General features: G+C 33.4%; 1 protein-coding gene across 1 annotated transcript in view; it reads left to right on the forward strand.

The window, feature by feature from the left end:
* LOC113514693 (receptor-type guanylate cyclase gcy-1) overlaps positions 1–23988 on the forward strand; it is an 89776-nt gene that overhangs the window by 25702 nt on the left and 40086 nt on the right. The window contains exons 3-4 of the mRNA XM_052897464.1: positions 6845–6942; positions 13430–13564. Of these exons, the coding sequence (XP_052753424.1) occupies positions 6845–6942; positions 13430–13564 (233 nt within the window). The remainder of the gene's footprint in view (positions 1–6844; positions 6943–13429; positions 13565–23988) is intronic.

Here is a 23988-nt window from a genome sequence, read left to right on the forward strand (position 1 = left end):
AACTAAAACACAACCATGCATACACAACTGCTTCACGACAGAAACACGAATGTGACAGAAGTGCCCAAGGTTTTGTACTTTCGTACAAAACCTCTGATAAGTCTGGTAAGTAAATAAACTAATAAAACAACCCACTTACAAGTGAGTTGTATGTTTTGAGTTCTCTTCTTTTATAACAACACCTCGCTCTGTAAATTGTCGGTGTGAACAATTCTAGTAACCATTTGTAATATGTACATGGATAACTGTTACTGGCCTAGAATATTTAAGTTTATACAATGTAATTCATTAAGTTTCTTGTAATTTATAAAGTTCGCCGTTCGGTCCCCCCTGTCTTTCTCGTGAGAGTTATAAGAGACGACTAAGAGATCTTAATGCTGAATTGAAGGGCAACAGCATCCCTCTTTAAACATCACAAAAGGCCTAACTGCGATTGCCAAACCGCCTGCCAAGCATGGCAGCTACTGACGAAACTCCTCTTATGGTGAAGGCCTTTTTTGCAACAGTGGACAATTAACAGCTAATATAATAGTAAGTTTAAGGCTGTTATTATGCTTAATATAGAAAAATAAAAAGAAAATAGAAACCTAATGATAAAATAAATGACATTTTAAAATGGCCGCAATCACAACATGGCGGATTATAATATAAAAGCTTTTTTTTTTACAAAAATGTGTTTAAATAGACTTGTTTTTATGCCAACAAACTGACTGCATACCTGATCAAAAATGATAACCGTCGCCTACGCATATGGACAGCATCAGATAACTTTTGTGCAAACCCGTTATCAATATTTATATCTGGACATTCTGTGATGTATTTTGTAAGATATATTTTGTATATATCTTGTTCACCATTGATCGCAGTAAAAAGGTAAATAAGCTGAACAAACATAGAACACTCTGGAAAAGCGTAATTAAAATTAAGTAATTCTATGACGTAGAGAGATAAGAGATTTAGTAGACAAACAATGATATCAGAAATCTTTACCATAGATACAGGGGGGAAGGGATTGTCAATAATGCTAGTTACCAGTCCCATTGCTAGCAATATATCCTGTTAGGCGGACCTCCACGTAGTACCCCCTGGAAACCATCGTGTTAAATTTCAGATTATTCATCACGATGGGCTAACTAACCTGTTTTTTCATTCTCACCTATTATTCCTCACTGATGCCCTGCCAGCGTATACCGTCAGCGCGGGCGGATTTACCATTCCACTATCATCCATTACAAAAAAAAACCATAGATACAAATTAAAACTTGCCGTTTCGAAGTATCATTTAGGAAGAGTCTTTTATGGGAATGAGCATTAAATGTTATAATAAGATTCTGGAGAATATTTTGAATCTGCCTTTTAATAAATTTAAAACTGTCTGTCTCTGCACTTACTTCTCAACCACGCTACTGATTTTGATACGGGTTTCTGTAACTGTTATTTTTTTATACAACTTAGAATGGCAAACAAGCTGACGGCCCATCTGATGGAAAGTGGTAACCGTCGTATAGACATGAGCAGTACCATGGACATAACAGAGTATACTGTTTCGCCCATGATACCCCCCATGCGTTGCCATTCCTGAGGACTCGGGTGTTATTCCTCTGTACCCTGTAAATTCACGCCATATCCCACCCTTCAAACCGAAACACAGCCATGCAAACACAACTGCTTCACGGTAATTTAGATATGTTTTACTGAAAGTTTGATTGTGTTGCAGACAGCTGCGTCAACCTTTTTTTTATTTTGTATTTTTATAATATTCTTTTTTTCTATATACAATTTGTTTGATATATTTTTAACGTCAATTTCATATACCGTTTTTCTTGTAATAAATACATTATTCGTCTTTTTTTAGTCAGTTTCAATCAAAGGAGTCTTGTAGATATGTTTATGCAAATATGCATGGGGTTCTTCAAAAAGGAGATAAAAAATTACCCTTAGGGTCGGCAGACGCGAAATGTCCCTGGTATTGCAAATGTTCGTAGGCTACCAGTAACTGCTTACCATCATGTGGGACGTATGCTTGTTGCCACCTCAGTGGTATAAAAAAAATATATAAATTCAATGTTTTGAAATATAACGCGCGCATGCAAAGCCGGTGCGGATTGCTTGTAATATTTAAAAATTGTATAAGGCAAAAGGATTGAAATATATTGGACGGATTACATGAAAAGTGAGATGGGGTAATAACGGCCTGACGTTTTTCACCTGCAACAAAGAATAATTGGGTATAATACATTTAAACCGTTAGATGGACGTACAAAAGAACCGACTTCAAAAAAAGGAATTTAATTCAATGACAAAATCAGTTATTTTGATACAATAATTAAACTACTAAATTGCTTTTGAATAAATTTCTATTTATTTATTTATAAAAGACACACCAACAATATGCTCGCAACAATTAAGCAGACAAAATACAATGTTATAAGTAAGTGAAAGAGAAAAACAGAATATCAGTGTTTTGCTCTTTTAAGGGCAAAGCAATAAGCTTAGTTGTGGCCATTTTGTGTTACTATAGCAGCACACGTATGAAGGAAAGGAAAGAAAGGAAATTGTTAGTTTATATATTTTGTTTTTTTTTTTTTGTTTTGTGCTTTTTTATATTCATTCTTATATCTCTTTTACTGTGTATTTTGTGTATGTTTTCTTTTTTGTAATTTGTGTGCTGTAAATAAATTATCTATCTATTTAAAAACTACTATTCAAAAATGCTTAAATCTAAGTTTACTTGAACAAAAACATCTCACTCCTCACTACCAAGCTTAAGGCCATATGAGCACATCAATTGAAGGTGTTTACAGCTCTCACGAATAAGCGTCAATGCACACTATGAGACCAACCTGAAAGTATCTCCTTTCAGATAAAATGAAATAGATATATTTAATAATAGCAGTAGCTATATAAGAAAAACTATCACAATTTTTTTTTATGTACTCGTAACTTAGAATAGCAAACAAACTGATGGCCCACCTGATGGAAAGTGGTAACCGTCGCCTATAGACATGAGCAATACCATGGACATAACAGAGTATACTGTTTCACCCATGATATCCTCCATGCGTTGCCATTCCCGAGGACTCAGGTGTTATTCCTCTGTACCCTATAAATTCACTGCCATGTCTCACCCTTTAAATCGAAATACAGCCATGCAAACACAACTGCTACACGGTAGAAACACGATTGGGACAGAGGTACCCAAGCAATCGACTTTTGTACAAAGTCTCCCTCTAGTAAAATTATTATTATATAATAAAAAAAAACAGTATAATTAAAACAGGAAAATTATTCATTAATTAATTTAAACGACGTAAAGCCTGCGTTTTCACACTTATTAATTTATCTAGACTGTAAGTAATTTAATTTTCGTCAGTTATATGTTGTAGCTTTTAATTAAGCTTATTGTTGTCATGTATAGTTGGTTGTTAAGTTATTACAGCTGTAAGCTTCCCTTGAAAATAATAAATAAATAAAAGAAGAAGCGTGTATGTAAAGATTGATAAATGTGGAAGAACAGAAAGAGGTTTGTTTGAATCGAAGCATTTGGCGTTCCATTGTTTCTGCCTACCTTTATGGGAGACAGGCGTGACAGATATGTATGTATGTATGTATGTATTTATAACTGAACAAGTTTTGAGGTTACCAAACATACAAAAATATAATCGAATTGAGAACCTTCTTTTTTTAAAGTCGGTTTAAAACATTTTATCAGCACGTGTACATATTATGTTTTACTCTGTGGTCGGGAAATATTACATAAGCTTGTAGTTGTCTATGAATAATATACCTAAGTACTTGTAACAACTATCCAAGTTCCAAGTATAATAAATCCATTCGTGGAAGCGCGCCAAGTCTTCACAATCTAACTACGAAACAGGACGAAAATCTGTAAATACTATTTCATACAATTAAAGACAGTGTCCCATAAAAAAAATTATCTAAAAACTAAAATACTAAACCGATTTTGATAAAAATTCTATGAAACCTTCTTGTTGAATTTGTCTGAAAACTTGCATATCATTCGCCAAGTAGAATAGTTCGAAATATCAAAGACATTTTTTATCTTCATTTGGTCTCCTAGTAAATGCATGAATAATAAATAAACAAATAATATAATAAAGTATTAGTATTAGTAGTATTATATATAATGCATGCATGCATATATATCTGCATACATATCTGTCACGCCTGTCTCCCTAATGGGAGATATGTATGTATTTATGTATGGTCTCCCAGTAATTGTTACACTGATATATACCATTTAATATCAAGTTTACATCTATTTACATATAGTCTGCAATCATTTTAAGGGAAACATAGCATGCTCGGGGGAAAGGGATTGTTAATAATGGAGACTCAGAATCCTATTGCTAGCAATATACCCAACCAGGTCAACCTCCTCGCGGTTCCCCCTTGAAACTATCATGGTTAATTCCTGATAAATTCATCATGATGGGCTAACTGGCCTGTTTTCATTCTAATCTATCAGCCTTCACTGGTGCTCCGCCAGCGTATCCCGTTAGCGCAGGCGGGGTTACCATACCATTTTCACCCATCAAGAAAAAAAAACATAGCATGCTAGTTAACAAATAAACAATAAAATACTTGTAGCCATTAACATATGTTTAGTTTTTTTTTTTATACCACTGAGGTGGCAAACAAGCATACGGCCCACCTGATGGTAAGCGGTTACCGTAGCCTATGAACGCCTGCAATACCAGAGGTATTACGCGCGCGTTGCCGACCCTGAAGAAACCTCTTTACCCCCTTTTGAAGAACCCCATGCTTTAGTCTCTCGGGAAAACCTCGGCAGGGAGCTCATTCCATAACCTGAGTGTTCGTGGGAGAAAGCATCTCTGAAACCGCGTTGTACGCGACCATTTAGGCTGTAAGGTATGAGGGTGAACTCCCTGTCGATGGCGAGCCGTACGATGATAGAAAGTGGCCGTAGGCATCATATTGAATAATTCCTCTGAGCACAATTCGTTGTATAAACGGTAGAACACGCAGAGTGAGGCAAAATCTCTCCTAAGACTTAAGGGTTCAATACCACTTGCAAGCATGGGATCATCGACAATTCTCATAGCTCGTCGTTGCACTGAGTCGAAGGGTTCAAGCTGGTATCTAGGTGCTCCCGCCCATAAGTGACAGCAATACTCCATATGGGGCCGGATTTGCGATTTGTAAATCATTAATCGCTGATCCGGCGTGAAGTAATGCTTCGCTCTATTGAGCACACCGAGTTTTTTGGATGCCTATTGAAATTTCAATAAATAATTACTTTACATAAGCTTTTGCTATTTAATTAACTGCAATGTTTTCCTATAGACATCCCCTTCCATATGTTTTTATGTCATCTTAAATTAAATTAAATGCATTTATTACCAAATAGAAATAAAACAGACTTAGAACAGAACAAGAATATCACTTATGTTATATCAGAACTTATATCAAGTTACATTATGAAAACTCTGCTTTACCATTAATCCCCAAACTAGGTCAGACCTGTATCTTGGAACTAAGAATGTGGTTACCTAAAGTTCAGAACACTTCCAAGATATACGTAATAACAAAAAAACAACAGCGTACTATTATGAACATGAAATAAAAATAACATATTTGAACAAAAAATAAGGAAGACTATTGAATATAATATAAATATAAACATGTGAAAAGATGTTCGTGTGTGCGTGTGTGTGTGTGTGTAACAAGTTTATATATATATATATATATATATATATATATATATATATATATATATATATATATATATATATATATATTTTACTGGGTGATAATGGAATGATAACTCCGCCTACGCTATCGGAATACGCTGGCGGGGCACCAGTGAATGATAACAGGTGAGAATGAAAGCAGGTCAGTTAGCCCATCGTGACGAATTCCACCAGAAATAACCACGACAGTTTCCAGGGGGAACCACGTAGAGGTCGACCTGATAGGGTGTATTGCTAGCAATGGGTCAATTAGACCCCATTACTCAATTAATCCCTTTCCCCCCTCCCCCTATATAATATATTATAACATAAACAATATAAATATAACAAGTTTATATTATTATATAGTGTAACAAATACTACATGTAGTATATACTAAGTAGTTGTAATTTGATTATATAGATAGACTGTATCGCAATTAAAATGCTTCGTCAAAAATAAATAAATTTTTTTATGCATGTTTGCGTAAATTGAGTTACCAGTATGTATAGTTAATACTAAGTATGTGAGAGAAATTTTTATTATAAGGTTAAAGTGAAAATTAAAAACTATAAAAATTTTAACGAATAGGTATATTTTATAGAACAATAATAATGATTTGGTAATCTCAATGTCCTTATTTTCAAACGTATAAAAATCGTCAAGAAGATGGTTCACAGATACCTATATTGGATTTAAAATGTTTGAATTTAGAACACGATGTCATATATATCAAAAATTCGAAAAAAAAAAAAAGTGAAAGCGCAGATACAACAAACAAACCTCCTCACTTCGATCAAAAAACATTTGTATAAAATCTATGTAACTCGCATATAATAATGATATAACTATAAAATACTAACTATAAAAAGACAAATAACTATAAAACAGCATATAATAATGTCTTTTATTTTAAGCTAAGTCTATATTTTGATAAGAGGCATATTATAAATAACAGTTCAATATTATGATTATTTATTTAGTTTATTGTGTTGATACTTCTAGCATTTTTATTTAATCGAAAGTGTTTACTCGCATGTTGATCTTATTATATTCGTTTTATAAAAACTGAAGTCAGTTTTTTTTTTTTTTTTTAATCTTATTTTTTTAATAACCAATTTTGTTCATAGGTCAGCAGAGCTACAGAATTAGGAAAACTTGTAACCAGACTGCAACAGGAGAGGTCAGAAGTGGCATTTTTTATCTTCACCAATGGCAGCACGTTAAGGTAATTTAATTTACATTAATAAAATAAATTAATAAATAAATCTTTATTTAATAAATAAATAATAAAGATACAGATTATCAGTACTTCTTCTGATAGACATTGTTCTGAGCAAATATTTTTTTTTTCTATAAAACCTTAATTAGTCTATTAGAAATATTTAAAGACAAATAACTATAAATAAGTATGACTCTTTTAAGGGCAAAGCAATAAACTGAGTTGTGACTGTAGCACACGCATGAAGGAAGGGAAAGAAAGGAGATTGTTAGTTTATATATTTTGTTTTTTTTTATTTATGTTTTTTTTTTATTGTAATTTGTGTGCTGTAAGTAATATAAATAAATTCTCTGTCTATCTATCTATCTACCGACGAGAAATTATAGTTGTAAATATAGCATATTTGTTTATTTAAATCGACTAAATTAATTTATATTTTAAATTCACGAAAGAGGCTAAACTCGACGCAATTACAGGTAAAAAGTGCTTTGATACCTAATTTTTTTATACCGACGTTTCGAAATGTCCATTCATCAAATAATGTACTTATAAACAAATAGCACTGATTTTTTATTTGTATTATAATGCAGGTTTATATCTCGTTATACTAAGTCTTATCATAACTTATAAATAACTACATAATGTTATTAAAGGACTTGGGCAGCAAAAATAACATCATCTTGAGATAGATTCCTGGTCACTGAAACATTCATGGAAATTCAAAGTAGCCAATTAGCAAAAAAAGGGGCAAAGAATGCCCAAATAGGACTAGAACCTTATTGTGACATGCCCCAAAGCCTAAAGCTCAAACTCGAAATTTTAAAAACAGCAAATCTTGTTGCCAAAATTAAATTACTCGAAAGCCCTGATTAAGGGGTTTTTAGAAAATTACTCTAAGAAATTAACTCTTTTAAGTTAAAATAATAGGTACGTATTAACAAAGGGTCTCACTGGACACTTCAAACTCAACAAGCATATGGTTCAACTAGGCTTATGGCCAAAAAGTGTTTGCAGATTTTGTCACAATATGGAAGAAAAATCGCAGCACTTAATTTGTGGCTATAGCCCAATAATACATAAACGATATATCTCTTTTGGAAAATACACTTTATATACTAAGGATATAAAAAAATCGCTACAAAAAACACCTTAAAATTCTTATAACTGATAGGAATTAGCAGCGAGCTTCATCCCAATCATCTGGACGAGTGGCGGTCTTCCACCGTGCGTTTTTCACGACACTTTCTTCCACGCACAACCATTCTTTGGAATCAACTTCCAGCAGCAGTATTTCCGAACCGATACGACAACATAACCTTCAAGAAAAGGGTATATTCCTTTTTAAAAGGCCGGCAGCACACCTGCAATGCCGCTGGTGTTATGGGTGATCATGGGCGGCGGTAGTCACTTACCATCAGGTGAGCCGCATGCTCGTTTGCTCCCTGTGTTGTAAAAAAACGAGCTTTAAAAAAAAGGCGAGCACAAAAGATCATAGAAAGGTCGCAGTGTCACAAATTTTTCTGTCTGAAAAATCCCGTCTCTCAGTATTATTAATAATATACTAAGTCTATACCCGAAGTGTAGTGTAAATAGTAACAAACAAACCTATGACTCGATTCGTGTGAAAACAAAACATTAAAGTTGAGAAGTCGTTCTATTAAAGTTCTGTACGAAGTTTGTATTAACGTATTACCTGTCAATTGTCAAACGAGTAACTAAAACAAATGTCGGTTGAAAACTAACTAATATAAATGGACAAATAGTCACTTGACATAATATAAGATTGTATTTCACAAAAAAAACGACTTCAATTGTGGCAAATCCAGTGGCTTTGATTTACAAACTAAAATATTGAACCGATTTTAATAAAATTTCTATAAGAGTAATCTAAAAGTATATCATTTCAAATAAAAAAAGTATTTTCTAAATCAGTTTATAAATAACGGAACTATGAGATCACAAAAATAAAATAAAACAACCAAAGTGCTATATAGTATTAAGTCCGCCTTTTGTACCAGACATTTTTTTGTAATGTGGTCAATAAAGATTAAATAAAATAAAGTGAGAACCTCCTTTTTTTATGCCGGTTGATAATAGTATATGTAGATTGGGTATAAAGAGGCTAGCAATATTACTTGTCCGTCAATTAGACCTCCACGCCTCTCTCCCTCTCATGAAAATTATTGCTCCATCAACCATCAACTGTCCACTGCTAAACATAAGCCTCCCATAAGGGATTGGTAATAATGAGATTTAACAACCCCATTGCTAGCAATACCTGATAGGGTATCAGGTAACCTCCACGCGGTTCCCCCTGGAAATCATAGTGGTTAATTCTTGTTCAATTGATCACTATGGGCCAACTGATTTACCTTCATCCTCACCTGTCACCCTTCACTGGCACCCTGCCAGCGTATACCAATAGCGTAGGCGGGGCTACTATTTCATCTTCACCCAAAAAAAAACAAAAAAGGGTACTTTGCCAATAGTTACTGCGCTTGGCAGGCGGGTAGGATACGCCAATTGACTGAATTTTATCATCACATATCCTCACTCACTGGCACCTTGGCATCATACGCCGATTACGCAGCTGTATTGCTTATCACTACATAGTATAAAACAAATCGCTTCCCGTCTGTCTATCCCTATGTGTGTTTAGATCTTTAAAACCTACGCAACGGATTTTGATACGGTTTAAATAGATAGAGTGATTCAAGAGGAAGGTTTATATGTATAAAACATGCATAATATAGTAGAGAAACACTGATAATTTTAGATGTTTCTAATGTGGTGTGATTTAATGTGCACCCGTGCGAAGCTGGGGCAGATCGCTAGTATATTATACATTAAAATTTCTATGGGACCAATCTATTCTTCCATATAAAAAAGATTTTTCCAAATCGGTTTAGAAATGACGAAATTATGAAATAAAAAACATGAAAAAATACAACCGATTTTAGAACCATTTCTTTTTGATGTCGATTGAAAAGTCATTAGATTTATTTATATTTTGCTAAGTTTTAATACTAATAAATATAGGTATATAAATAATTAAATCGTATTCCAAATTAAATTTTTTACATCAATTAATTGTTTTCTGGAAAAGTACTCTTACAGAGTTAAACTAGCCTGTTGTACATCTTTGTAAAAACAAATGTATAACAGTGTAATCTTTATGCGCCGTATGATCCCCGCATAGAATGAGCCACTTCTTCCTTTCCCGTGGGTATCATAAGAGGCAACTAAGGGTACATAATGGTCGAGGAATGGGCAGCAACGTCCCTTTTAAAACATCACCAAAACGACCAACACGCCTGCCAAGTGTGACAACGTCTGGCGAAAGCTCCTTATGGCTGAGACCCATGTTCAGCGATGGACAATTAACAGCTGAAATAATGTCTCTTAATAATAAGCATTTTCAAATTGACATTTTTTATTATTCTACCGCCCATTCGGAAATCCAATTTCGGCCGAGAAGAATGGACAAGGAACTCGGCTATCGCTTTTATCAAACAAAAATTGAATTTTGCAAATTATAAAAATTCGATTAAAAAAAAACCACAAATTATTACAAATACAAATTATAAAGAATCTTAAACAAATCGGTCCATACAGGTATTCTATGTTAGTAAATTATATAAAATATAATAGATGAAATATATAATACGGAAACAATTGTTGTCGTATCTTATTCGTATTAAATTCATAACCTTCAGGAAAAGGGCATATTCCTGTTTAAAAGGCTGGCAGCACACTTGCAATAGTCGATCTACTTGATCATTGGGCAGAGAATATGTAAGCAGTACATTTGCTATTAAAATAAGTGCAATTTAAATTGGACAGTTTAAAATAAATATATACACATTTTTTTTATACCACGAAGGTGGCAAAAGCAGACAACGGTTCTGATAAACGGTTTGATAATGATCTGTAAACGGTTACTGTAACCTATGGACGCCTGCAACACTAGGGATGTCACCAGAGGGAGACTTTGTACAAAAGTCCATTGCTTGGGTACCTCTGTCCCACTCGTGTTTCAACCGTGAAGCAGTTGTGTTTGCATGGCTGTGTTTCGGTTTGAAGGGTGGGATATGGCGTGAATTTACTGGGTACAGAGGAATAACACCTGAGTCCTCAGGAATGGCAACACATGGGGGGATATCATGGGCGAAACAGTATCCTCTGTTATGTCCATGATACTGCTCATGTCTATAGGCGACGGTTACCACTTTCCATCAGGTGAACCGTCGGCTTGTTTGCCATTCTAAGTTGTATAAAAAAAAACGTGCGTTTTGCCGATCCTAATTAACATAAATATTATGAGAATTAATTACTATCACAGTATAAAGAATTATTTCTTTATACAGTAGTTTTGACAAAGAAGTCTATATAGGGTACCTTTTGAAGGGTGATGGGGATGGGATGTACCTAACCGCCATACATTCGTTCGGTACCTGAGGTTCGGTAAAGGTTAACGCATGCCTTTCTACTTTTGAATTTTATTATTTAACTAATTTATTATTTTAGACATTTTTGAATCTTTGAATTTAGTTCCTTTTTATATTACATTGAATAAATAATGTTTTTACATTGTATTCTGAGTAACGTTTTTGTTTAAATCCGGTTTTGCTGATCTAAAAAATTAAGGTATTGATTTTGAGAAATAAAATTTTTGAATAATAATTTTATGCAAGTTTGGCTTAACTTTGTCAAGTAATTACCATATTTATTTTCAATTAACTTCAATAAGATAAGATTAAAACTAAACTTAGATAATTTGGTTTTAGTCTCCTTCTATTGCAGAGAATTTACCAAACTTGGCCATACTTGGTCGAACTTGACTACATTGGACTAAAGTATATAAAATTCGATTTAATTAATCGAACTGAACTAATCTTGGCCCAACTTGACCAAACTTGACCAAGTTGAAATAAACTTAGTCTAACTATACCAACTTCGATTTAAGTGATCAAACTTAGCTTAATTCAGTTTCACTTTATTATATTTATTTATTTTATTTATTTATTATTATTTTATATAGCAGTTATTCAGTTATCAGTATGCTAGAAAGCTGGCTGCTTTTTGCACATACCTGTTCGCCTTTCACATAATTAATTTCCAGAACACAATGCCCGATCATAATTAAAGGTTAAGCTCATTATTATTATTTATTTTTCTTAAATATGTTTCATATACAGACACCGTCTATTAAGTTGGTTTATATTACTAATAACTAGTTAATTAAATTTACAAATTCAAAATATCTTTATTTGAATAGACTTGTTTACAAGCATTTTTAAATCATCATTTTTTTTTAATCTGCTGCAGGGAAAATTTTTAAATTTTTAATCTACTCCATAAAAAAACCTACCCAAGGTTTCTTTTTTTAATGGGTGAAAATGAAATGGTAACCCCGCCTGCGCTAACAGGATACGCTTGCGGAGCAACAGTGAAGGGTGATAGATGAGAATGAAAACAGGCCAGTTAGCCCATCATGATGAATTCATCAGGAATTAACCATGATAAATTCCAGGGAGAACCGCGAGGAGGTCGACCTGGTTGGGTATATTGCTAGCAATAGGATTCTCAGTCTCCATTACTAACAATCTCTTTCCCCCCGGGTTGGGTAGGTTGCAATCTTAGTGTATTATATAAAATTTTATTATCTTTAATTAAGCTCACAACTTGTTTACAGTTTCTGATAATAATGGAAAAGAACGAATTTAGGAATGGACAAAAACATTTACCACTTCCAAAGACCAATCCTGACAACATTTACTGGTTGAGGTTATTCTAGGAACTTATAGCGTTGGGTTCTTTAAAAGGGTATAATAAAATTTCTTCTGGGTCGGCAATGCGTACGTGATGCCCGTGTTAGTAGTTAGGTAGAGGTTTAGATTTTCACGGTTTACGGTGACTGTTTGCCATCATTCAAGGGATTGATTCCATGTCGGGATTCTGCCGAATTGATGCCGGGACTACACGACAAATATATTTTTTATTCGTTACCTCATAACTTTTGGTCTTACCACAGTATAGTATTATATTATCTGTGCCAGAGAGTAACTTTGTGCAAAAGTCGTCTGCTTGACCACCAGCAGTTGTGTTTGTGTGGTTGTATTTCGGGTTGAAGGGTGGAATATGGCGTGAATTTATAGGGTACAGAAGAATAACACACGAGTCCTCAAGAATGGCAACGCATAAGGGGTATCATGGGCCAAATAATATACTCTGTATGTTCATGGTACTACTCATATCTATAGGCGACGATTACCACTTTTCACCAGGTAAGCCGTCAGCTTGTTTGCCATTCTAAGTTGCATAAAAAAACAAAAACTTCTTTAGTTGTAACTCGACTTAAGTACTCGTCAATAGATTAATAGGTTTTATTAATTGGAAGCTGTTTTAATATACTAATTAATTTGTTATACTTATTTTCTATTTTTATGTTATTTAGCAACTTGTTATAAATTGTTTTTTAATTTGTTGCCAGGTCAAACTTATGGCAACGGTTCTCCGAAACTGATAGAGCTATAGAGCAGATGGGGGAGCTTCCACTGCTATCTTTCAAGAATCGTGCCAAGCCAGTTGATGAGAAGACCTTCATGACAGAGCTAAAAGAGCTCAGGTGAGATAATATATATAAACTCAGTTCGGGTATCGTGAGGGGTATCATAGGCGAAACAGTATACTCTGTTATGTCTATGGTACTGCTCATGTCTATAGGCGACGGTTACCACTTTCCATCAGGTGGGCCGTCAGCTTGTTTGCCATTCGAAGTTAATAGATATAAAAAAAAGCTTTTTAAGACTTTCGAATGTCCATTAAGTGCTTAAAACAAATAATGCAAATCGAAACTTAATTGTTGACTGTACTATTTACAAGACAAGTTAGTGATTCCCCGAAAGCGTGTGTGGTTTCCGAAACCGTGTATACTGCGAGTTACGAAAGTGGATGAAGTAAGATATGTTTCCAAGAATAAAGGTCCTTGGCACTTCGCTTCCATAATAGAACTAACCATAGATTATAATACAAACACCAAAGATCTCTACACACTTTCGGAAGGGAAGGAATAGGATTTTAAAGGACAGGTAAAATCGCATTTGCTTTCGTTGTACTTACTTGTCTTTACTTCTGTAATATTTTGCCAGTTTCGTCATATTTCCTTGTGTGTGCTATATACGTATGTTTGATTATGTATGAATGTGTATGTATGTGTGTATTTCATATTTTTGTGCAATATAAATTTTTGTATTTTATGCACGTAAAAATTACTAATTCACTCTTGCGCCACCTAGCCACTTCGATCAGTTCTCCTTTAATCAAAGTTTGTCTGTGTTTGAGATTGCCATAGCGATAAGACCGCCTTTTGAATCTTTATGTTTGTATTTTAATCTATACTTTATACTATCGTATTTCACTTGAATTTAAGGAAGTTCATACCCTAATTCTACTGATTTTTATTTAGTTTTTCCTAAGGAGAGTACTAAATGGTACATCTGCTCAATATCGTCTGCGAACTACTACTAATCGACAGACTTCAGAAAGTTCAGTACAGTACAGTTTGATTTAACTTCGATCAGTTCGAAAAAATTTTATTTTTTTATGTATGTTAAGTATAATATTATTTGTATATATATATATATATATATATATATATATATATATATATATATATATATATATATATATATATATATATATATATATAATACAATACAATGCATGGAAAACTAAACAATTCGTTCAACCATTTTTTCCCCAAATCTAATAATCGGGAAACTAATCTGTAATTACAGTTATAAATCACGGATCGACAGGTAAAACAACGGAAATGAGCATGTTCAAATTAGATGCTCCCTGTTTCCAATAACGACAAACTAAGATTAATTGCCTCACCAGGCACTGTTTGTTTGCACCTTATTAAACTTTAATGGAATCCACTCAATGGACGGTGCATTCTAAGCGTTTTTTTTTTAATCATTCACGTGTCGCAGTGTAATCGTGATAAAGTGTTTTATGCACAATGTAATTAAAGGTAATTTAAATTAAGAACTGCAAACAAAATCAACAGGATAAAAAAGAGAACAAAAGCAGATAGAACCAGGCAGATTTAAACTAAATATTAGCGTAGAAATAACACATAAAATTAGTAGTAGTTCGCAGATAATATTGAGTATAATACATGTCCCATTCGTGTTTCTACCGTGAAGCAGTTGTGTTTGCATGGTTGTGTTTCGGTTTAAAGGGTGGGATATGGCGTGAATTTACTGGGTACAGAAGAATAATATCTGAGTCCTCAGGAATGGCAACGCATGGGGGGTATCATGGGCGAAACAGTATACTTTATGTCCATGGTACTGTTCATGTCTATAGGCGATGGTTATCAGGTGGACTGTCAGCTTGTTTGCCATTCTAAATTGTATAAAAAAAAAACTAGAATGTTTTTAGCTCTATTTTAAATACACAATTAGGACTTAACACGATGTAAAAGTCTTTACAGGTAAATAGTACCTAGATACTTGTTTCTTTATTTAAGTCCCAGTTGTGTATCTAAGATATGTGTAAACAACGCGAAAATTTAAAATTTTAGCCCTCTCTTAAGATAAACTATAATAAAACATTAATTTAAGATTGCGTTCTACAAAAAAAAAATTATTTATTTGTGGCAAATCTAGTCATTTGGATTTAAAAATTAAACTATTAAATCAATGTTAGAAAAAGAGAATTTTTGAAATTGATTTAGGTGTTATGAGGTAACAAACATTATAAAATAAATACAACTAAATTACATAAAAACCACTTCCGTTTTAAAGTTGATTCAAAAGTTATTCATCATTAGACGATAAATGTATGTAATGACGTAATGATTGTAATAATTATAAAAAAAAACACAGCAGAACAAAGGATCTCCTCCTTTTTTGAAATCGGTTAAAAATATATTATGTTCGTTATAACTAAAACCCTTAAACAAACTAACACCAACTTGGAGACTTTTATATAAACATGACTATCCAATTAGCAAATACCTACGCCCTATGTAACTTGATACAATAGGGGATTCTAGAGCATTAAGCTATATCTCTATACATACAATATATATAATTATATATATAAAGATAAGCAAACAGAAGTGGCAATGGGCTGGTCACATAGCTCGAAGAACCGACAACCGATGGGGAAGAAAGGTTCTTGAATGGCGACCGCGTACGGGTAAACGCAGTGTGGGACGACCCCCCGCTAGATGGAGTGACGACCTGAAATGCATTGCAGGGAGTCAGTGGATGCAAATGACTCAGGGCCGTTCTTTATGGCAGTCTTTGGGGGAAGCTTATGTGCAGCAGTGGACGAATAATGACTGAAATAATGATGATGAAGCTATATCTCATAATATGTTCGACAAATGTTAAAAATTATAAAGATATATGTTTATCTACACCTTAGTAGGCTTACTTCCTGATGGTAGCGAGTTCGATGTCCGCATAATACAAGCATTTATATTTAAAAGTGTCGTCATATATCATACCAACCCTTAACTGTCCACTACTAAAATATAGGCCTCTCCTTATTAGGGGTTTTTGCCAATAGCTACCATGTTTGGCAAGCGGGTTGGCAACTGCAGTTAGGCTTTAGAGACGTTTTAAGAAGAACACTGCTGCCCATCCCTCGGCCTCCTTATTCGCCTCTTACGACACCCACGGGAAAAAACGGGTGGCCCATTTTATACCAGAACTGCACTATCAATATTTAATTATTATTATTTATTAATTAAACGAATAAACTACCTATTATTTGACAAATGAGAGCGTTTTCTCGGTTTTACCATTTATTTGTCCTCTGTTCCATTCGTGTTTCAACCGTGAAACAGTTGTGTTTGCATGACTGTGTTTCGGTTTGAAGGGTGGGATACGGCGTGAATTTACTGGGTACAGAGGAATAACACCCGAGTCCTCAGGAATGACAACGCATGGGGAGTATCATGGGCGAGACAGTATATTCTGTTATGTCCATGGTACTGCTCATGTGTATAGGCGACGGTTACCACTTTCCATCAGGTGGACCGTCAGCTTGTTTGCCATTCTAAGTTGTATAAAAAAAATTGTAAAATTAATCATGGACTAGAAATCAATTATGGTACTTACTTTAATTTGATCCTCTATCTATGTATATCGGAAAGATTTCGCGCTAATGACCAAATACGTGAAAGATTACCAGCACCAAAAACCTTTTAGGTTATTAGATAGATATAGTATAATTGACCAAACTCTCTGTGCGCGATCAATCACCGTGTTAGTGTTATTTTGGAGTATCCGTAGAGAACTTGGTACTATTTTAATATAATAGCTACCGGTTTAACTTACTTGTAATGAGATCGAGAAAGCTCGATTACTTTTGGGAGCAGTTCGCGTCCCTAAATTATAAGAAGCTGCGATGGTTAACTTTAATGATCCCGACTGGTTAACTTTGTTACTATCTTCATCATCATCATATCGGCTGTTAACTGTCCATTGCTGAACATAGGCCTCCCTCAATTGAATAGTTCTGCCCATAGTAGCAACGCTCAGCAGTCGGGTAAGCAATCGCAGTTGGTTTAATGTTTTAAAAGAGAGGCTGATGCCAATTCCTAGACCGTTAAGTTGTTGAAGTTGTAATACTGACTGTTGACACTGAGGTTTTTTAGAACAATGTATTATTTTTAAGTTTGTTCTATGTCAGATTTTTATAAGACATGTCTCGTATTTTTTTCACTAAACTTATTATTTTATATCTCAAATACATATATGTTTTATTACCGCATCCTGCTATTTACAACATAAATTCCCTTAGACGCCTAAGTTACAAGACTTACAGGAAAGAAAGAGGCGGTCTATTCTACGCCTGGATTGTTACTACAATTGTTACTATAGATACGTACAATTTTATTCTTTATCCGCGAAATAATATGACTTTCTTGAACATGGAATTAATTACTTACATATCAAAAAAGACAAAAACTTAATAAATAATAAAGGAATTTGTTTGTTTCATTTAACGAACAAAATCACTGAAACTATTTTTAATTTGAAAAAATATTTTTGCATTTGATAGCTGATTGTTTGAAGAAATTATAGGCTATTCAATACCACGATACGACTACGGTTGAAGCTGCAGGATATATCTAGTTTAACTAAATCGAACGTTTTCAGTGGATTTGTAGAAGAAATTCTTTGTTTAATTTATTCCTATAAAAGCAACCCATTTTGCAAATTTCCATAGAAAACTGTTGATTACGTAAGTGGCAATTATTAATTACGGCCCTATTAAGAACAATAAAATTTACGCTTTATACCGCCAGGCATTATCTTCACTTACTATTACCACGCTACTCAATCTATTAATATAATAACATACACTTATATAAAAAAAAAACTTAACTGAAAATTTGCCCCGAAGAAATTTCTTCATCATTTATAAACGAGAGACTTGAAGTTATTCTAAAAGTTTGTATGTTTAGTGCTTGAATGTTTATTATTCCATCACGCTTAAATAACTGAATGGATTTGCATGCAATTTGGTACTCGAATAGGTTATATCCTAAAGCATAGGATACTTTATTTATTTATTGTTTATAACACAATAAAATTTGTACAAATGGTGTAATAATTGGTGAATTGCAAAGTGCACTAGTGACAAGTATATATTACATAAAAGTAAATGTGCCTATAGTATTATAAATTAACATAATAATAAATACCATACCAAAAAAATAAATAGATAGAGATATAGAGATTTATGCAGGCAACTCCGCAGGAAATATCTAGTTCTTCTATTTAGTACGTAGTTTTTCTTTTTATTTGCCCATCACGTTGCACCGTCAACTATACATACATACATACATATCTGTCGTGCCTGTCTTTCATTAGGGTAGGCAGAAACAATGGAACGCCAAATGTTTCGATTCAAACAAACCTTTTTCGCTTCTTCCACATTCATCAATCTTTTCATACACGCTCGCCGTTTACGGGTACTTTTAATTTGGCCCTTCTTCAGCACGTCGCCTATTTGGTCAACATACGTCCGTCTAGGGCGGCCCCTACCGACATCTCCATTTATTCTTGCTCCATAAATCTCTTTCGTAATTCTTCTTTCATCCACACTCTCCAAATGACAAACCAACGCAACATTCCTTTTTCGATTTTTATCACTACTACGACACTACACATTAGCGATGGATCTATCAGAGCCCATCAGTAACAGTCTCTTCCACCCACTTATATATGTTGCATAAAACAGGTGAAGGGCATGCATCGAATTATGCAGATTGCAATCGAGTTCTTGGATATAGGTCGGGCAGGGGGATAATGATTATTTAATATAATCAATGTACTATCCTATATACATGTAATATTATTTATTTCACTTAGTAACTAAACGGTGACAGGCCAGTGGAATAATAATTGTTTAGAAATGGCAACTCATGAAGAATGTCATGAGCGGCACAGTATATATATATATATATATATATATATATATATATATATATACTGTTATTACTACTGCCTTCCCCTCGTGGGTTTTTGCCAGTAGTTGCCACGCTTGACAGGCGAGTTGGCAACCACAGTTAGGCTTTTAGAGATGTTTTAAAAGAGACGCTGCTGCCCATGACAATGACTCTAGATGATGTAATAACGTGTAATGTAATTACAGGGAATTAGTTGTTTTTGATAAAACCTACACTCAACGGAAATTATTCTTTTTCACTATGCAAAAACATAGGATTGCTTTTACAAAAGTAACCACAAATAAGGGTTTCTTCCTGGATACGTGATTGCAGCTAACTCATTTTTCATTTAAACCAAAACACGTTACAACGTTTTATACATGAAAAGTTTTGCGGCAGAATCTTAGGCTATAATAAATAGAAATTAATGAAAATATTTATTGGCCATACAATAATTTTATAAGAAGTATATAACCACAAATACAAAAGAGAAAAAAAATACTAAAGAGTCCCCATCTCAGTATTAAGTCATCAGTATCGAGCACTTTACCTACTGTTAATAGCGTACACAATTATAAGATGCGTGAATTTTCAGGGTACAGAGGAATAACACCTGAGTCCTCAGGAATGGCATCGCATGGGGAGTATCGTGGGCGAAACAGTATGTGTGTGTACTGTTATGTCCATGCTACTGCTCATGTCTATAGGCGACGGTTACCACTTTCCACCAGGTGGGCCGTCAGCTTGTTTGCCATTCTAAGTCGTATAATAAAAATGAAAAAAAAATAAAAATAATATCTCTTACATAAACCACAATTCTCGATTCTAACGCCATCTAGTATTTCTTGTATGATTTTGTTTAGTGACCAACCACATTAATATAATATAATGTGGTTGATAACTAAACAAAATTGAACAAGTAATACCAGACGGTGCTAGAATTGACACATGTGGTTTTTGTTGATTATTTTGTAATGAAAGTTAATTTAAAGTAAAATTTCTAAATTGGCGAGTGATTCATTTATTATTATGTATAAATGTGAAGTGACAGATTATACACGATTTCTTTTTTGAAAGAATTATAACTTACAAAATCATAATATTTTTGCTAATATGTGTTATTTACAAAATTGTACAATACAAGAGAATAAAAATAAAAATTATGATAAGTTATTGCTATATCGGTAAAAAATAAATAATACCACTCGCCAATTTAGAAATCTTACTTCAAATTATCTTTAATTACAAGATAATCAACAAAAACCACAATTCTCGATTCTACCGCCATCTAGTATTTCTTCTATGATTTTGTTCAGTGGTCAACTACCTTAATAGGATTATGGTAGGTATCATATTGTATTTTATATAACAAGTCATTAACGTAGAGCGTTGTCAGACTCGTACAGACGAAGCTGACCTTTGTACAGACAAAGGGACATGAAATTCACTTATTATTAGCCTCCTCACAATGTTCTTCGTATACAATTTCAAGAACAAAATTGTAGTGTTATGTTCTTGTAATCGTATACGGACTTATATAGAATTTACGGGCGCCATTTTATTTTACGTGGAATTTGTGAATCTGTGAGAGATTTTTTTTGAAGTCCACCTGTTTTTTTTTTCTATACAATAAGATAGTTATTAGTCTGTATTTTTATATGTGAATAAATATATTAAATAAATTAATATCTAAATTGAACAGGTTTTTGTAATGATTGTAATATATTATTACATCATTATCATCTTACAAGCAAGTAATTATCCAGTGCTGAACATTGGCCTCCCCAATAAGGGGGTTTTGCCAATAATATATAGTAACATATAGTATTAGTGGTGTATATATATATATATATATATATATATATATATATATATATATATATATATATATATATATATATATATATATATATATATATATATATATATATATATATATATATATATAGACTACTAAGTATATATAGTATAGTCTTACTATATATACTTATAAGTTTTATATTATTACATAAATATCTTTTATTTGTTAATGTTTTTATTGTTTATTTTTATATTGGTTATTAGCGGTCGCCTATTCTATACCGCGATCCACACGCCGATTATTTTTAATTACGCATGCGCATTACGCATACGCAACCGAGGGTTACGGTTATATTCTATAGAAGTAAACAGTGCCCATGCCTGTGGCAATACACAAAATTCTTAATGATTTCTTCATGGGTGCACAAGCACTCAACAAGTTATAACACCTCTTTACCAAATTCCCATTATATACAGACACTTTATACGAGTCAATATTTACGATATCGTGATTACCTATACAGTATAGTATTTCGCATCTGACTTGTAGGCTTTCACAATTTGTCGATCTGACGAACTGAATTTTTGTTCATTTTCCCTATTTTTACATAAATGCTCAAAAAAATAAGTGTGGTGTTTGTATGTATGTAGGTATGCTAGTTTTTTTTTTTCTTCATCAATTCAAAATGCCTGAACAGATTTAAATATGTCGAGTATAGTTAGAATCCTTACATAAATATTTGTGTTCTCTTTTATTTGATATTTATATGTTGTATTTAATGTTGTGTATGTATATATATATATATATATATATATATATATATATATATATATATATATATATATATATATATATATATATATATATATATATATATATATATATATATATATATATATATATATATATGTATGTATATATATATACATATATAATAATTAATGTCACAATGAAACTTACGCAGAGGTTTTCTAACATGTTCGCCATGTCTCGTAGGTGTAGGTACATACAAAACTCTTCAATGGAGTAAAGAATTTAACATATTTTGAATTGAGCCTTTATAAAATAACTAATTACCTATAAAAAATGAAAAATGGACTGTGGAAATACAGCAAGTCTCTTAGAAGTACCAGTTGGTCGTAATTTCAATTTTTTTTTTTATATTTAAGTATTTTTTTAAGGTCTTAATTCTGATATGTTTAGTAGATAGATGTAAGATGTGTATATAGGGTGGGGGATTGTTAGTAAAGGGGAGGTTAGCCCCTATTGCTATCAATATACCCCATCATGTCGACCTCCATGCGGTTCTCCCTGGAAACTATCGTGACTAATTTATCGTTGAATTCGTCACGATGGGATAACCGACCTGCCTATCATCTCTCACTGGTGCCCCGCCAGTGTATACCGATAGCACAGGCGGGGTTACCATTCCATTATTATATTATTATAAAAAAAAGGTATTATACATTATTATAAAAAAAGGTGTGTATATAATAGGTAGATTATATTTTTTAGATATTTGTACATAAAAAAATTGAAGTAAAACGCCCTGTTCATAATTCATAAGCAAATAACTTTTGAACCTATGTTCAAATTTATTGAAAACATAAGTAAAATCAATGACGTGACGGCTGTCCTTTCCACAAATTCGGATGTAAACAAATTAATTATTCTCTATGAAATTCTAGTTCAATCTCGAGGGGGAGAGTGTTCCGAGAGATTTACAAGCTTTAAGCTCATTAATCGAAGCAATATTCAGTTATCGTAATCTAAATAGCTAATTTACAACGGGTATTATGGGGCACCAGGCGTTGCCGAATTTACAGTCTCCACAGTTTCAATTATGATTAATCCTTTATAGTTCTGGGATATTCCTTAACTAGTACAGCCGGCGATTTTGCCCGTGTGATTTAAAATTACATACTTACCAATTACCATCAAGTGGGCCGTATGCTTGTTTGCCACCTCAGTGGTATAAAAAAGAAAACATATTTTTAATCTCTTATTTGACTCGGACTCGGATTTTCAAGCGATTTCAAAAAAGAAGGTTTTCTCGGTTTTTTTTGTTTGTTACCCAAAAACTCGATCAGTTGAAAATCGATTTGGAAAATCGATTCAATAGTTAAATCGTTTTGAAATCAAAGTAACTGGTTATCCCACATATGTAGTTGGTTTTTTTTTAACACAATCTTAATACATATTTTTAGTCTCTTGTTATGAATTTCGAATTTTTATTTATTTTGATTTATTCGCATATACTTACATGTGACATGCAAATAAATCAAACACTACTGATTAGTTGTTTAAGTAAGATAGGTAAATATCTAAGACCCCATAAGGTCACCATAGTTTTCAAAGAGATAACCGCCCTTTTATAACAATTATTTCTATATTATCATCATCATGTTAGCCGTTGACTGTCCACTGCTGAACGGTGGGCTACCTTTAAGACGGGTTTTGCTAATAGTTGCCACGCTAAGCGAGCGTGTTGGCAACTACAGCTAGGCTTTTGGTGATATTTTAAGAGTGACGCTGTTGCCCATCTATTTGTCCGTATTTTTTTTTCAATTGATGATAATGGAATGGTAACCCCGCTTGCGCGAGTAACGGTGACGGCAGGAAACCAGTGAGAGATGATAGGTAAGATGAAAGGGCAGGTCAGTTAGCGCACCGTGATGAAACCGCACCTGGAATTCAGCACGATGGTTTCCAGGGGGACCACGTGGAGATCGTCCTGATGGGGTATATTGCTAGCAATATACCCCATGGT

Source organism: Galleria mellonella, unplaced genomic scaffold, assembly GCF_026898425.1.
Source record: "Galleria mellonella isolate WM207_F2 unplaced genomic scaffold, CSIRO_AGI_GalMel_v1 utg36, whole genome shotgun sequence".
Classification (NCBI taxonomy): Eukaryota; Metazoa; Arthropoda; class Insecta; order Lepidoptera; family Pyralidae; genus Galleria; species Galleria mellonella.